General features: G+C 29.6%; 1 protein-coding gene across 1 annotated transcript; it reads right to left on the reverse strand.

Annotated features, from left to right (window-relative positions):
• Positions 1-3,518: 3,518 nt before the first annotated feature.
• On the reverse strand, positions 3,519-7,030 carry LOC141695824 (protein FAR1-RELATED SEQUENCE 5-like). The gene is made up of 5 exons (XM_074500036.1): positions 6,994-7,030; positions 5,634-5,819; positions 4,967-5,516; positions 4,596-4,872; positions 3,519-4,049 (listed from the first exon to the last, which is right to left on the reverse strand). Exons 1-5 carry the CDS (start codon positions 7,028-7,030, stop codon positions 3,519-3,521), a joined length of 1,581 nt encoding a protein of 526 aa, XP_074356137.1.
• Positions 7,031-15,218: the final 8,188 nt, after the last annotated feature.

The following is a 15,218-nucleotide window of genomic DNA, read 5'->3' on the forward strand; positions in this document are numbered from 1 at the left end:
AGAAAGATCTTGCATTCGTTCCATCATTTGCACTTGGAGTGGATTATGATATCGTGAACCAAGTCTGTGATGATATTAATAAAGAACATGAACATGATGTTGGAAATGAAGATTTTGTGACCCCAAAATAGATGCTTAGAGAGAAAAGTACAACAATGATAAAGTTGGGTCCATATGCAAAGTCTCCATATATCAATAGAATTATTGATATTAATGCAAAATATACTTCTGAGGATATTACAATGTGGAGATACATGTCAATAACACATAGAGATGGACTGTAAGTAATTTATTTATTTTTAACCGTAAAATTAGGAGAATATTAAATATGTGGAATACAAGGTGCTTTATTTAATATTTCCTTAAGTTTTGATATATTCTTCTTTTATGTTCTGTTTTACAGGGAAGAGGTATTTGATTGGAATGGAATAAAATGCATAAGAGAGCATTTGTATACATTGAAATCTGATGCGAAAGTGTACTACTCTGTAATCGAGACATGGTCTACAATACTGAATGATACTGAGAACAATAAGGAAGAAGAATCGCCACTGCATTTCTTTTGTTCTATTGGTGGTTTGGTAATTTACTATATTTTGATTAATAAATAAATATTTGTAATATTTTTCATTATATTAACATTATTCTTACATACAGAATTGGAGCCTTGATCCAAATAGGAAAGTTGCTAAAACATATCCTATCTTCTTGAATAATATGGATGCTATTCTACAGAAATACCCCAAAAGGAAACTTCAGGATGTAGACATGGTATATTACTGATTAAATATTTTTAATTAGTTACTGATTTTGTACACATCATTGAAAAGTTTTTTTGTATCTTTACAGGTGTTCTTCCCTTTATTTGCATATGAACACTACTATTTGATATGTTATAATTTGAAAAACCCAGCTTATGTTCTCATTGACAACATAAAGCGTGATGAAGAACCAAAGAAGTACTATGGAAAAATACCAAATATTCGGGTAATCTAATTATCTTAATCATTTTAATCGATAATGTAGCACTAAATTAATAATGTAGTACGAGATTGCTTATGTCTATATTCAGCTATCGGGTCGCCTTCATTATTGATAATAATCATGTGCATGTATGATTACTACACCCATACAACACAGATATATGATAAAATTACAATTAGTCCTTGATTATATAATTAGCGTTAGAAGTAGGAACTCGTACTGAATGTAATAAACTTACCTATTATTTAAATTGCAGCACTCTCACTTCATCAAATATTTGCAAGGGAAAGGTCTTGAAGCTATGTATCAGACGCTTCGCAAGTTAACAATTTCTTTCTTGAGGATGACGTGGAAAACACAAGAAAATGCAAATGAATGTGCTATTTTTTTATGGGAAATACACGGTTGGAAAAGTAATTTGAAGACTGAAGGGGTAAGAAAAATCAAACACTACTATTTTTATATGTTAGTTTGATTAGTACTTTTGTTTTGGTATTGCTATTTTGTTAAATATATAAGCAGTATTTATTTACATTAGTTTTTGATTTATAACTTGTGTATATTATATTTATTTTCATTGCAGTGTGGTCAGTTCACACAAATGGTAAAGCTTCGAACAAAATACAATACTGCTATATTGACCTCTCACATTAATGAAAATAGCAGTGCAATCATATCAGAAGCTGGTCCAAGTAAAAAAAAGATGGTTACATTTGCATCTAACCTCACTGAGAAATTTAATCAAGCTTGAAATTGTATTTCAGTACATTGAATTAGTAATTGTACAATGACTTAGTAATTTTTGGAATGTCTGTCATAACACCCAAAAATTGTTGATTTTTAGATTGTCATTGCCATTGTTATTGTTCATGACCGAAATGAATCCATTTTAAAACTAAAATTAATGTTTCAATTATTTTGTTTTTTGTCTATTGATTACTCCAGGAATTCTGTACTTAGTCTTTTATGTAAGACAAATCAGTATAAAGTTGTCAATCACTAATACATAACAACAAATTAGTATTTTCTATTGATTTAATCACTATAAAATATGATACAAATCAGTAATAAAACAAATATATGACAATCATATACAGTTACAACTTTTTTAACAGCATTTTGATTTTAATCAAGCATGAAACTGTATTTCAGTACAATGACTTAGTAATTTTATGATTATTTTTATTATTCATGATTGAATGAATCCATATTAAAACTGAAATAGTGCTTTGATATTTATTATGTATTTAGTCTTTTATGTTTTTCCTTGTTAGTATAAATATGTAAGACGAATCAATATATTTATTGTCAATCACTAATACATAAACAACAAATCAGTATTGTCTATTGTCATAATCAGTATAATATATCATACAAATCAGTAATAATCAATATATTTGACAATCATATATAATTGGAGTTTTTTTAGTAGCAATTTGATATTGAGGTTAAATTGTTCCAATCTCTCTCTCTGTCTCTCTTGTAAATATCACATTCATAACTGATTTCCAAAATAATTGTTAAAATCCAATTAGATTTTCCATCAATAACAAAAACAATAGTATATACAGATTTCCAGTAACAAACCAAAAACAATAAAAGAGAAAATTATGAGATATGACTAGTTTAAAATTGTATCAACAAATTTAAAGTAATGTTACTACCTTCTAAACTAAATTTATCATATCAGAGTAATCTAACTAATATAGTTCAACAATTTACTCTGCCACAACTTTATTCCTCTTAACACATCTCCTCGCATCATGAGTGTATGCCTTACACAACGAACATTGCCAACTTCTTTTTTTGGATTTATTCAAAGCTTTCTCTCTCGCGCCAATCAGTCTTTTGAAGTAGTTTCCTTTGTTCTTGCACACGTTTGGCATGAGTACAGAAATTTCTTCGCTAGGCTGTTCCCCAACCATAGCAGCAATGTGATCTCTCTTATTAATACATCAGAACCACCTTGAACATCCAAATCTGTATTCAGCTGTTTTATAGTTTGATGCACAAAATCGAGCTTCTCAAACACCATTCCAGTCTTGCTAACAGCTTGACGAAAATCATACCAGATATTTGTCAATTTCAGAGAGGCTTGTTGCATCTTTATGTAATCATTTGATACTGAAACTGAATTTGACATAGTCCATGAATTATCAATTTTCATCCAACGATTTAGAGCAAGGCTCATAGGAAACTTCGTAACTCCTATTTGTTTCAAACCATAAAAGGTATGTCTACAAATTATTCCACACATTACAAATTTTTTACATGAACAAACAACATGATCTTTACTAACAAACACTTGCGTCAAAAAATTCAAATATAAAAGTTTAAAACTAAATTAAGAACTCATTAAAAATAATTATAAATCTTAAAAGAAACCTAATTAAAGCCTGCAACTAAAATATACTTAAATAATTTTAATAGAATACAAGAATATATAGGGCAACTAAAAGATATTTACAAACAGATAAAACCAAGCAATATTAAATTAACTTACTACCATTAAACATATAAGCACTTACTGTCAATTATAAAACATCAACCTTTTTAAAGCCAGTAAAAAATGTCACCTTGAATAGTTTATCTTTAACTTTGACATCCCTGATTTCCAAGTGTGTAACCCCATTTATCTCCTCACTCATTCGCTTTATTTGCATATCTAAACAAGAAGAAATTATTTCTTCCTGAACTGTATAAAATATAGCACGAGTGAACAAAGTTGCTGCATCATCTTCAATAAACCATGTTGATAATGTCTCCGGAATGCAAGTTTTTGACTCATGATTCGGCCTTTCAGTTTCATTCCTTTGCCGTTCCATTGCACTTTGGAAACACAACCAAAATTCACATAGAGTATCTCGTTTCCTATGAAACTGCCCAAAAAAGAAATTCTCACCCTCTGATCTTGATGTTGTCCTTATTAGACCAAACATAGGATCATCTCTAAAAAATGATGGAATCCAAGAAGATCTGATAGAATACATGTCTGAAAGCCAGTTATGCTCGTCTAATTTGAACTCCTTTAAAACTTCGTCCAGCTCTCTCAAACTCATCAGTCTCTAAAATTGAAGACCATATGTAAGTCTTCATTTTCTCCATAAAATCTGTCTCTTTACATAAACAATTAACAAGCTGTAATTGTTTTCACAAGAAACATACTATCAGTAATATAATTAATAGGTGACCATAAAATTCTGCATATCCTATTATTCATAACATGTAATGTCTAATACATTATAAAACAATGGGTGCTATACAATATACAACATACTTCCCATACATCAGTTGATCCGTATCATGTATCTATTGGCAATACAGGATCCACAAATGAAAAAAATATGCTTTGCATTGCTATTCTCAAAGATAGAGTACCATTAGACTGTATAACTCCATGTATCAGTGTGTATATTTCCCCAAAAAATACCACATGAGTAAAGAGGTGACATTTCTTAGAGAGCATTAGTGATTGCTTGTAAAATATAATAAATTACAACTTCACAAAAGTTGATCCACTATAATATTAATACAGTAATTAACATTTAGTATCTAACTATGAAATAATGTAACAAAGATTAATAAAAAAATTATCTTTACATCAATAATACCTTGATACGGAATTTTTGCATAATGTGCCACATGCATAGACGATGCTTACTAGCAATTAAACAATTTTTGTCAGAAAATGAATTATGTACAGCGACCTTCATAGCAGGACACTGGTCAGTAAGAATGACAACTGGATTTCTTCCCATAGCTTTGACAAAGTGATCAAAAGCCCAAGTATAATCCTCAATATTCTCATGTGACAAAAGGCAAGCAGCAAAAGTAACACACTTGTCATGTTTATCTACACCAGTGAAAGGGGCCAATATCATATTGTACCTGTATCATGAAAATCAATAGTAATTACTAACAAAATCACTAAATACTATAGAAAAGTTAACTAGTTATTTTATAGAATGTACACTTTTCTTACTTATTTGTATCAAAAGTCGCATCAAAAGATACCGCGTCACCATAAAGCTCAAAATTTCGTTGACCAATTGCATCAACCCAAAAAAGTTTCGTCAAGTGCCCATCAAAATCAACCTCATAAGCAAAATAAAAAGATTCTGAAGTTTCCTGAATGACTTTAAACTTGTCAATGATCATTTGCCCATCTCTTTCACCAACAAATGATTTAATATCCCTACTAAAATTTCTAAAATCACATAAGTTGGCACCTACATTCCCATAACCACCAGCCATTTCCTTCGCAAAATAAAAACTTTTGCTGACACCAATATTCACTTTCGAAGCATCAAAACAAATAGTTCTAAGACTAATATTCATCTCCCTATTAGCCTTTACAAACTGCCGACCAGTTTCACTAGCTAATGGATGGTTGTGCAATTCAACAAAAGTTTTAATAAAATACTTGTTATCACCCATGTACTTCAAGATCATTTTGGCTTCGCATCCACACCTTTGAAAAACTGTGCATCTTTTCTTAAGAGCTTTCTTTTCATCATAAGGATCGTTGAATCCTTCACAACTACAAACAAAATGTTTAAGTGTAATAGTCCGATCAGCATCTTTCTTCTATGTTGTCTTGCGAACCCCAAAACCACTCAACCAAGCATATTCTTTGTAAAAACAATAACCTTTATTTAAATTATCAAAGACCTGATTCTCGAATGGCACACTAATATCACCTACATAACTAGGAAAATAATACTTCATACCACCAGGTGAAACAATATAATCCGCAACAGAACTTTCACTAACTTCTGAACCTCCACTACTAATTAGACAAGAATTAATCCGAGACGAGTCGCCACAACTCGAACCTAAGCATAGAAACATATCCCTGATTAAAATAATTATAAATGGATTAAAAATGTATAAAAATTATAAATAACTAAAAAATAAGTGAAAAACTCAACTAAAACATATAATCCGTAACTGATTCATTAACACTTTAAAAACTTTTATAAGAAACATTAACATAAACAACTCAAATACTCAATCTGAGTAATGAATATAACTTTCATCTAATTTAACTTTCGAATAACTTCAACAAAAAGATAACTTTCATCATTTAAACAGCTAAATCTAACTCAAGCATTGAAACAGTTAAATAATGAATCAGTAAAAATACTCAAATAAATACACAAAACAATGAATATAACTTTCATCTAATTCAACTTTCAAATTAGTTCAACATGAAAATATCTTCGAATTAAATTATTAGATAGCAGTATCAAGTATTCACAGAAAAAATCACTAAAATAGTTTAAAAAAGCAAACAATCACTAAAAATGTTAGAAACAATAATTGACTGATAATTATATCGAATTAAAGTATTAAAACAAGAAAAACACAAATTTAATCAACAAAAATTGTAACATAAACAAAAGAATACATATTTACCTTGATTATTACTGATTTTCAACAAATCCGCTGTTATCATCTTTAAAAAGCTAATTAATGATCCAAGCGCATATGAATGAGATGAAGAAACATAGATAGTATACAAGATAGCTTCGAGAGAGATTGTATCCAAATAGAGATTTGAGAGATAGAGATGTACCAAAGAGAGAGACATATTGAGGAGAGAGAAAGAGTAGAGAGAAAAACTAAAAACGGTTATGAAGTGATTAATACGCGTATCTCTGTCTTTTTCTTTTTTTAATAAAGGAAATGAACGGCAGTGATTAATCAGGGAGCTAATAGATCAATGGTGGAGGATTGGTTTTTAGTTTTTATTTTAAATTAGGTTTCTATTTGATCATTTGCCTATATTTATATATATTATTTATAAATATATTTATATATATAATATCTATAGGGGACTGTTCAAATAGAAAGAACCTTAAAATTTAAACTAGAAACTAAGGTAATTAACTAATGGCCCACCACTTTAAAACTCAACCCACTTCCAACATCACCTACACACAAGCGGTTTCCGTATCACCTTCTTTACTCTCCATTACAACTAATCAGCCACCATCTCGAATCTACCACCCACCACAATGTCCGATCTATCTCCACCCGCCATCATTACATACCACTAAATTCTTCGATTTTTATAATCACCTACCTTCAATCATTATTTATATTATATAAATCAATAGCTTGTATAACAGAAAATGATGAAGATGATCAAAGTAAAAAATACAGGACAAAAGTGTTGGTGCTTGGGGTCTATTGAACAATTACTGTGAAATAGGGGGAGATTATATATTATTAAAATATAAAATTATTGAACAATCACCGATAACAATAATGAATTTCCAATAAAAAACACCGGATCTCAAATTTGAACAGGATATATGAATACAAATACTAATACGTATGACTTCAATCACTAAAGTGTACGACAACAATCACTGATTTATATCACACAAATCACCAATTTATATCATGAAAATCACCAAATGTTATATACGAGAAAGATATATATAAAGATTTTTTTATGACATAATTCGATAAAAATCGTCAATCTTTTTGGTTGGAGAAGTTAGTGATGATTTATTATAGTAAGGGTATAATTAATTTATTAAGAATGAGGGGGGGGTGTTCCAATTGGTGCACTAGGATAAAGGTGTAGTAGGAGATTAATGGTATATGATGGGGAAATAGATGGGACACCAAGAGAAAGGTGTGGTATAGTAGAAAGGTGGAGGGGAGAAAGGCAGTAAATCACTAATTATGCTTACTAGAATCACTAAAATTTAGAAAGTTATGAAATTATAATAATTTCAGTTTAGTGATCCCGTTAAGTATAAATAGTGATCATCGTCGAAAATATAGCAAATATGGTATGAAAATTGATTGTTGGGAGATGGAGAAACATATAGTGAAGTCATATTTTAAAAAAGGTTTGCCCTTTAATGGGAAAAAAAATTAAAAATAGATAGAAAATTATTTATAAATAGATATATGAGAGGGAGTAACGGTTGGAATTTAAGGGAGGAGAGAGAAGGGGTTATATAAAATTTGTGAGGTAGAGATTCAATTCAAGCTGTTGTTTCTATTTGACCATTTCCCTTTACTCATATATATATATATATATAAGAGAAAAGTTCTATGGAGACCACTTTTTTATAGGAGACCTTGGAGACCACGTATGTTCTGCAATCAAAATACTATAAAATATATTATTTTGTGGAGTATGTTCTACTAGTATCACTAATTCATTAAAATTATGGAAGATCATTTAGGTTTAATAAGTAGAATGTGTATGTTCTGCAAGCTGAACAAATGTTCCGCAAACTTCTCATGTTTTGCAGAATAAAGTATTTTTGTAATATTTTACATGCAGTACATTTATGATATTCAAGATTTTGAATAAAATAAAGATGTTTGTAGAGCATGATTCACAAAATAATATGTTTATAATGTTTTTATGCAATATTTAACTTGCAGAACACAAGTGGTCTCCAAGGTCTCAAAAAAAAGTGGTCTCTAATACATTCTGTATAATTAAAATGATCTTTGCACATGTATGTATTAAATTCTTTAAATTAATAAAAAATTCAAAACTATAGATTTAAAATATTCAAAAAATTTTATATAATGTAAATTATAATTTTACATGTATATAATATTTTTAAAAACTAATAAATTCTTGATAAATTATAAAAGTATAATGAAAAGGAAAAATAATGAAACAAAATAGTACTTCGACATTCTATGGTTGAAAACTAGTTGACTCATCTACAACATGTTTGTATTGCACAAAAGATGTGGATTTTTAAATAACAACCAATTCATATGACATAATTTAGTTTCTTAGTTACCCGATCAAATTCATTACCATTTAATCGTCCTTCGTAAACTAGTAAACTAGTAACTCAACTAGTGTATTAAACTATCTATTTTATGCAAGTAGTAGTGTAAGCAAGCTTGTTGGAGATTACTTTGACTTGTTAGTCAACTAATTATATGACCTTGTATTTTTACTAAAATTTATTGGTTAAAAGCTAAGTCTATAAAATTTAGTATTTAAAAGAAAGCAAGAATGTATAGAACAAGAACAATAAAAGTAATCGACTAAAGTAATCGATGAGGCCGAAAACCCCGTGGAAGGGTAAAAATCCAACCATAGTAATTCCACTATAATATTTTATATTAATTACAAGAGATGAATGTCTTAATAAATAAGTACAAAGTATATATATGGCTTCGTGTTTTCTCATTCTTGGAATGATAGGGATGGAGAGTTTCTTATTATAATGGATATTTTGTGTATTTTGTGTTGTGTAGCTCCATCCCTTGTATATGACTCTTCTATTCATATATATCCATGCAGGAGCCTTTTCTTATTGTTGTAGGTCTTCGGACCACTTGTACATACTTGTGCTATTGAATAGGTAATGTAATAAACTTTCTACCAATTTTTAAGGGTCGGTGTTTGACTTGGTTTTGGTGTCATGTTCCATTCGTCCAAACAGTCTGTACTTGTCATGAATCTTTATGTCCATACAAAATCTTCTTGTTAGCACCTATCTGTCATTTCATGTAAATTTGAGCAGTAACATTTGACCCTAATTTCATTGGGAGTGTTCAACAGGCAATAAAATTATCACAATTGAAATGTATAAACATGTTTCATGACCCTTGGGGTGGGTATATTCAACATCTAGTTTCTTTATCTAAAATATTGTTGAGATTATAATAAATGATTAATAGAAATTTTAAAACTCTAATGAAATACGAAATGTAAAAAAATTTATGTTATGACATATTGTAATTTTAAAAAAATTCATGGCCTCAGCGGGAGGTATATTTAACATGTGGTTTTTTATCTAAATTTTTTTTTGGGATAATAATAAAAAATTTATGTTAATTTCGAAATTGGAATGAATTAGGCAGTTTTTAAAAAACAAATTGTGGCATGACCTATATGTGGCTGTATGTTCAACATCTAATTTCATATCTAAAAAGTTCTTATATTGGGATTTTAAATAAAAAATTAAATAGATTCCTCTGTTATGTGAGATCTTATATATAACTCAATATCTATTTAACATCATCCAGAAAATAAATAAATATATATGTATGTATGTATATGTATACCTATATGTTTATGTATGTCTGTTTATTTATGGGTTACTCTAATTTGTAATTATCATATCATAGATGTCAATACATAAAATTGAACAAATTAAAATATAATAAATTATGAAACAATGTAGAAAGTCAAAATAATATCAGTAGATCATGAGTGTCGTTAAATTCCACAAATTAAAAATAAACAAGTTATAAAATAAAGTAAAAAGTGAAAATTGTACCTCAGATGATACCTATGGAAAGCAAAAAATTGTACCTGTGGCTTCAAGCTCTAAAGACCTTAAACACGGTTATTTGAACATATTGCAATTATAAATATATGTACATACTAAATATTTAGTTATCAATCATTTCAATATTTTCATCCTCCAAAAACATAATATGCCATTATTTGATAATAGGATATTTTGTAGTTATATCTCTTTTATTCTCCATAGTATTTTTTTTGATGACATGAGCTATATAGATTGAACAAAAGTGATTTTTTTTATCAATAAAAACACAATTTTTTAAATATAAGCATTTGTTAAAAAAGTGGTATGTTTTGAGTAGATTATTATAAGTAATATGTGATATAAATAAACATGGAATTAAAAGGATATACCGTTTATATAATAAACTCTGTCACATCTTATTATATTCTACCTAAAATATTATTATTACATGGAGAACAAAATTCCAATTTATAATAGAATTAAAATGTCATGTTAATAAACATTAATAGACTTTTTATATTTACTAAAACATTATTCATGGGTTGTAACTGACACCAAATTTAATAACATCATATTAGGCTAAGCAGATGGGATTTCATACTAAAATAACCTTAAAAAGTTAGTGAGTTTAGGGTTAGATTATTTACTAATTATAAAATCTAAATTATCACCTCTAACATTCAAAATTCTAAAACAAATATAGATAAAAAAAGATTTTTTTTATTTTTTTAATCGAGTTAATTTGTTGACAGTATGTGATGTTAAAGTTTTTGTACATATAAGTTTTTTTGTTATGCCTAGCAATTTTACTCACAATATTTTTAGTACATAATAAATTGGTTAGGAAATGATGTGGAGAGGGACCTTGGACATGTAAAATGTTTAAAAATGATTTGAACAGGTAAATTTTAATCAAAAAATGGTTTAAAGATATTTGCAAAAACACAACACATTTGAACAAAAACATAGGCATGGTAAAAATGCATACTCTAGTAATTGCTCTAGTAATTGTTGACCTAATGCCCATGGCTCTTTGTTGACATTTTGTTGTTGGGTATTCAAATCATTGTGATTCCTTTCACCTAGTACAAATGACTAAAGGTGAGAAAGTTTCACCACAAGGATACTTTGGCATAATTGGGAGAATTTTAAGTGTTTATTTCCCTTAAAATATAAAAATGTGTGATGATGGACCTTACTTGATGTGGCTTGAAGCTCTAAAAATGCTAAACAAAGTTTTTTAGATATTTTGCAATTATAAATATAAACACATACTAAGGATATAGTTGCCCATCATTTCAATGTTTTCTTCCTCCAAAAATATAATATGTCTTGACTAAACTATTGTCAAATAAAATCATGGCTCACATTGAAAACCACAACAGGGATTATATAATCCAATAAAAGTTTGAAAATTGGCAAATTCATTATGGAAGAAATTTCTCTAGTTAAAATCTTAAGTAACATGTTCTCATTTTTACTCAATTATATAACAAAGAATGTGAAATACTGTTTAAAAAACAAAAATGCTTGAACTCTAATCCAGAAAGTGAGAAGATTCTTTTAATGGATCCATAAAGGATGGTTTGTTCATAGTTTATGCTTCTGGTGGATAAGTTATATATTTCTATGATAAATAATCTACATATGAAAGTTGGTTTTTGGATTAGAAGTTTTCCCACTAATTTGTGAGAAACCAAGAACCTAAGAGTACACATATACTGACTCTAAAAATATAGCAATAAGACAAAAACTTGGATGCAATTTTTCCTAACTCTAAATAACGGAGAATGTTCCATCATGGTGAGACACAATTAGTAAAATAGTCATACTAATTTAGAATTTACCTTTTTAACTAAACTAATTTAGAATTTGTTAAGAAAAAAATGAATTACACAAAAAAGTGTGCATACCAAAATAAGGGACTTGCACTGGATTTGAATTTGGAATAGGGTCATGAGCATATGAGTGGTACATTCTCATTAGACCAAATGAGGATTACTCGCTCACCAGCTAAACAAAAAAAATAAAACAAATTATATTAAATCATTTTTACCCATTTATCTTTAACTAAATTAAAATTAATTTTTTAATTTAACAAATTTTAAATTTCAAACAAAAAATTAAAAATTTAAATAATAATGCATACAATGATAAGGAATGTGTAGTGGAGTCAAGGAACATTTCGGTTAGGCCCAACAATGGCTTAAAAATTCAGTCCATTATGAGCATGGACAACATTGTGGATTTGATCATTCAAAAAATTATTCACCGAATGAAATTAATTGTATGAAGACAGTTATAGATTATCTAAATTAAAGCAAACATGATTAGTAAAATAGTTATAATAATTTTAAATTTACTTTTTTAACTAAACTTATTTCAAATTTGGTATAAAAAATGAATTACACAAAAAATGTGCATACCAAAATGAGGGAATTGCACTATATTTGGATTTCGAATAGGGTCATGAGCATATAGGTTGTACATTTTCATTAGGCCCAATGAGGATTAGTGGCTCATCGGCTAAACAAAAAAATAAAAAAAATTATATTAAATAATTTTGACCCATTTATCTTTAACTAAATTAAAATAACACATTAAATTAAAATTAATTTTTTAATTAAACAAATTTAAATTTCAGACAAAAAATAAAAATTTAAATAATAACGCATACAATGATGAGGAATATGTAGTGGATCAGCCTGTAACTCCTTAGTTTTGATGATCACAACACAGCAAGCCATCATCTTGGTATTTGAGAATGTTTGCAGGATATAACAGCTTGATATCAGTACTGTTTAAGTATCATGACAGCAAGCTATCATAAGACAGTAATCTATTTCAGCAAGCTATGATCACGATTGTCAGAATAACAGCAAGCCAAGATGCACAGTCCAGATTCAACAAGGAAGTCGAATTTCATGGAGATTTTATAGGATCTTCATATATATCAGTTGTAAGGACCTCTCTAATAAATATACGTGCATTATATATATAGAGCTCAATTATAAAACATTTTTAATCATTCAAATTGATTTCCTAAAGAATAGGAGTTTGTTTCTCTTTCAAACTCTTTCTCCTATCTTCTTATTAAAACATTTTACCCTCTACTAAATAGAAGAGATATTTTCTGTACATTGGATATCTTTCTTTCTCTTCTATCTAACGTACACATGAACGTTGGAAACCATCCTAACGATCTTAAACGGTAGAATTAGATTCTAGCCGTTGTGAGTTGTTGAGAATGTTTCAAATGTTAATGTGTGGTTATATATATATGTGGTTTCTTGCAGTTTTGAAGAGAGGACGAATTTACAAGCAAGAACACATACAACTCCTGATCTTTATTGATTTCAAAATACTCTCGAGCTCTAAATATATACACGTGTTTTATCTTAGAGAGAGTCTATAGTTTGAGTTGTAAACTTTATCACTGATTTGTATTGTTCAATTGTATTGATTAGTTGCTGGATAAGTTGGTTAGGGAAACAAGGGTTTAGTGGTACTTGCTAGAGGAGTTTGTACTACGGGGTAGTATAGTACTCAGAGAGCAGGTTCTTAAACAGGGTTTCAGCAAGCCATTATCAGCAGCTGGGATAAAGGGAGATATATTGTTATATCTTGTAGTTGTAACCTTCATTGATCAATAATATATTCTCTTACCAAGTTGGTAAGGGACCAGGACGTAGACCATAGGGGCTTAGGGGTCGAACCTCGCTAAAATTCTTGTGTGTTCTATTTACTTTCCTGCACATTATTTTCTGCATTGCATTTAGTCATCTCAGCTTACTATCATCGTCAAATTATAGTTCAGTTGATAAAATCTCAGTAAGCTATTATCGGGTAAAATTTAAAAGTAATCCTAGTTAGCCATAATCACCTATTCACCCCCCTCTAGGTGTAATTTCAGTTGGTATCAGAGCTTTGGTATACTAATCTTTCTGTAACAGGAATAGTATTCGATCGAAATGGCTGACAAATATCCTGAAGGAACCTCAGATTACCGAGCACCTCTTTTGCTTGGTACAGAAAACTATAACTGGTGGAAAGGTCGCATGGAAGTGTATCTATCCAGGGAGCCACTAGCTTTGGGAGTTGTTCAGAAGGGTCCTTTTGAGTTTAAGGACAAAGAAGGCAAAGTGAAAGACGTTGATGATCTCACAGAGGCTGAACTAATCAAATACAGCTTCAATGAAAAGGCTAGGAATTCTCTCATGAATGGGTTATGTACTAGTGAATGTGATAAAGTCTCTTCATGCAAATCAGCTAAAGAGATATGGGATACTCTGGAATTGTAACACGAAGGATCCAAGAGTTTAAGAAAGGTGAAATTGAGTAAACTAATGAATGAGTTTGGAAATTTCAAGCTTCAAGACGGAGAAACTATTCAAGAAAGTCAAGCTAGATTCCAGATAAATCTGAATGCCTTAAAGCAGCTTGGCAAACATATCCCACAAGAGGAAATCAACATGAAGATACTTAGTGCTGTGCCATTTATCTATGAACCAAAGGTAACAGCTTTAGAATCCTCTCCAACTATAGATACTATGGATCAATTGGCTGTTTTTACAGAATTGGAACAATTTGAAAGCAAAATCAAGGAAAGCCAATCAAGTTCGATGCAAGCTCCAGTTGCTCAAATGAAACAATTAGCTTTTCACACTAATGATAGCTTACTGGAATCTGAAGATGAGTCAGACGAAGAACTAGCTTTAATATCCAGGAAGATCAGAAAGATGATCGAGAAGAAGAACAGGATGAAAAGAGATAAAGGCAGATTTTCCAACAACAAGAAGCCCAACAAGGATTCTAAAGATCAGACATGCTTTGAATGTGGAAAGCCAGGCCATTATAAGCGGGACTGCTACAAATTGAAGTCAAAACAACAAACTGTCTTCAAGGATAAGAAGAAAGCTAAAGCTCTAATGACTTGGAGTGATGATGACTCGGTTT

The sequence above is a fragment of the Apium graveolens genome, chromosome 11 (assembly GCF_009905375.1).
Source record: "Apium graveolens cultivar Ventura chromosome 11, ASM990537v1, whole genome shotgun sequence".
Classification (NCBI taxonomy): domain Eukaryota; kingdom Viridiplantae; phylum Streptophyta; class Magnoliopsida; order Apiales; family Apiaceae; genus Apium; species Apium graveolens.

Coding starts and splice junctions, on each gene's coding strand:
- LOC141695824 (XM_074500036.1), bottom strand. CDS start 7,030: ATGGCGGGTGGAGATAGATCGGACATTGTGGTGGGTG. Junction 4,873..4,966: donor GCGACTTTTGATACAAATAA/GTAAGAAAAGTG, acceptor TTCATGATACAG/GTACAATATGATATTGGCCC. Junction 4,050..4,595: donor TGCAAAAATTCCGTATCAAG/GTATTATTGATG, acceptor CTTCAATTTTAG/AGACTGATGAGTTTGAGAGA.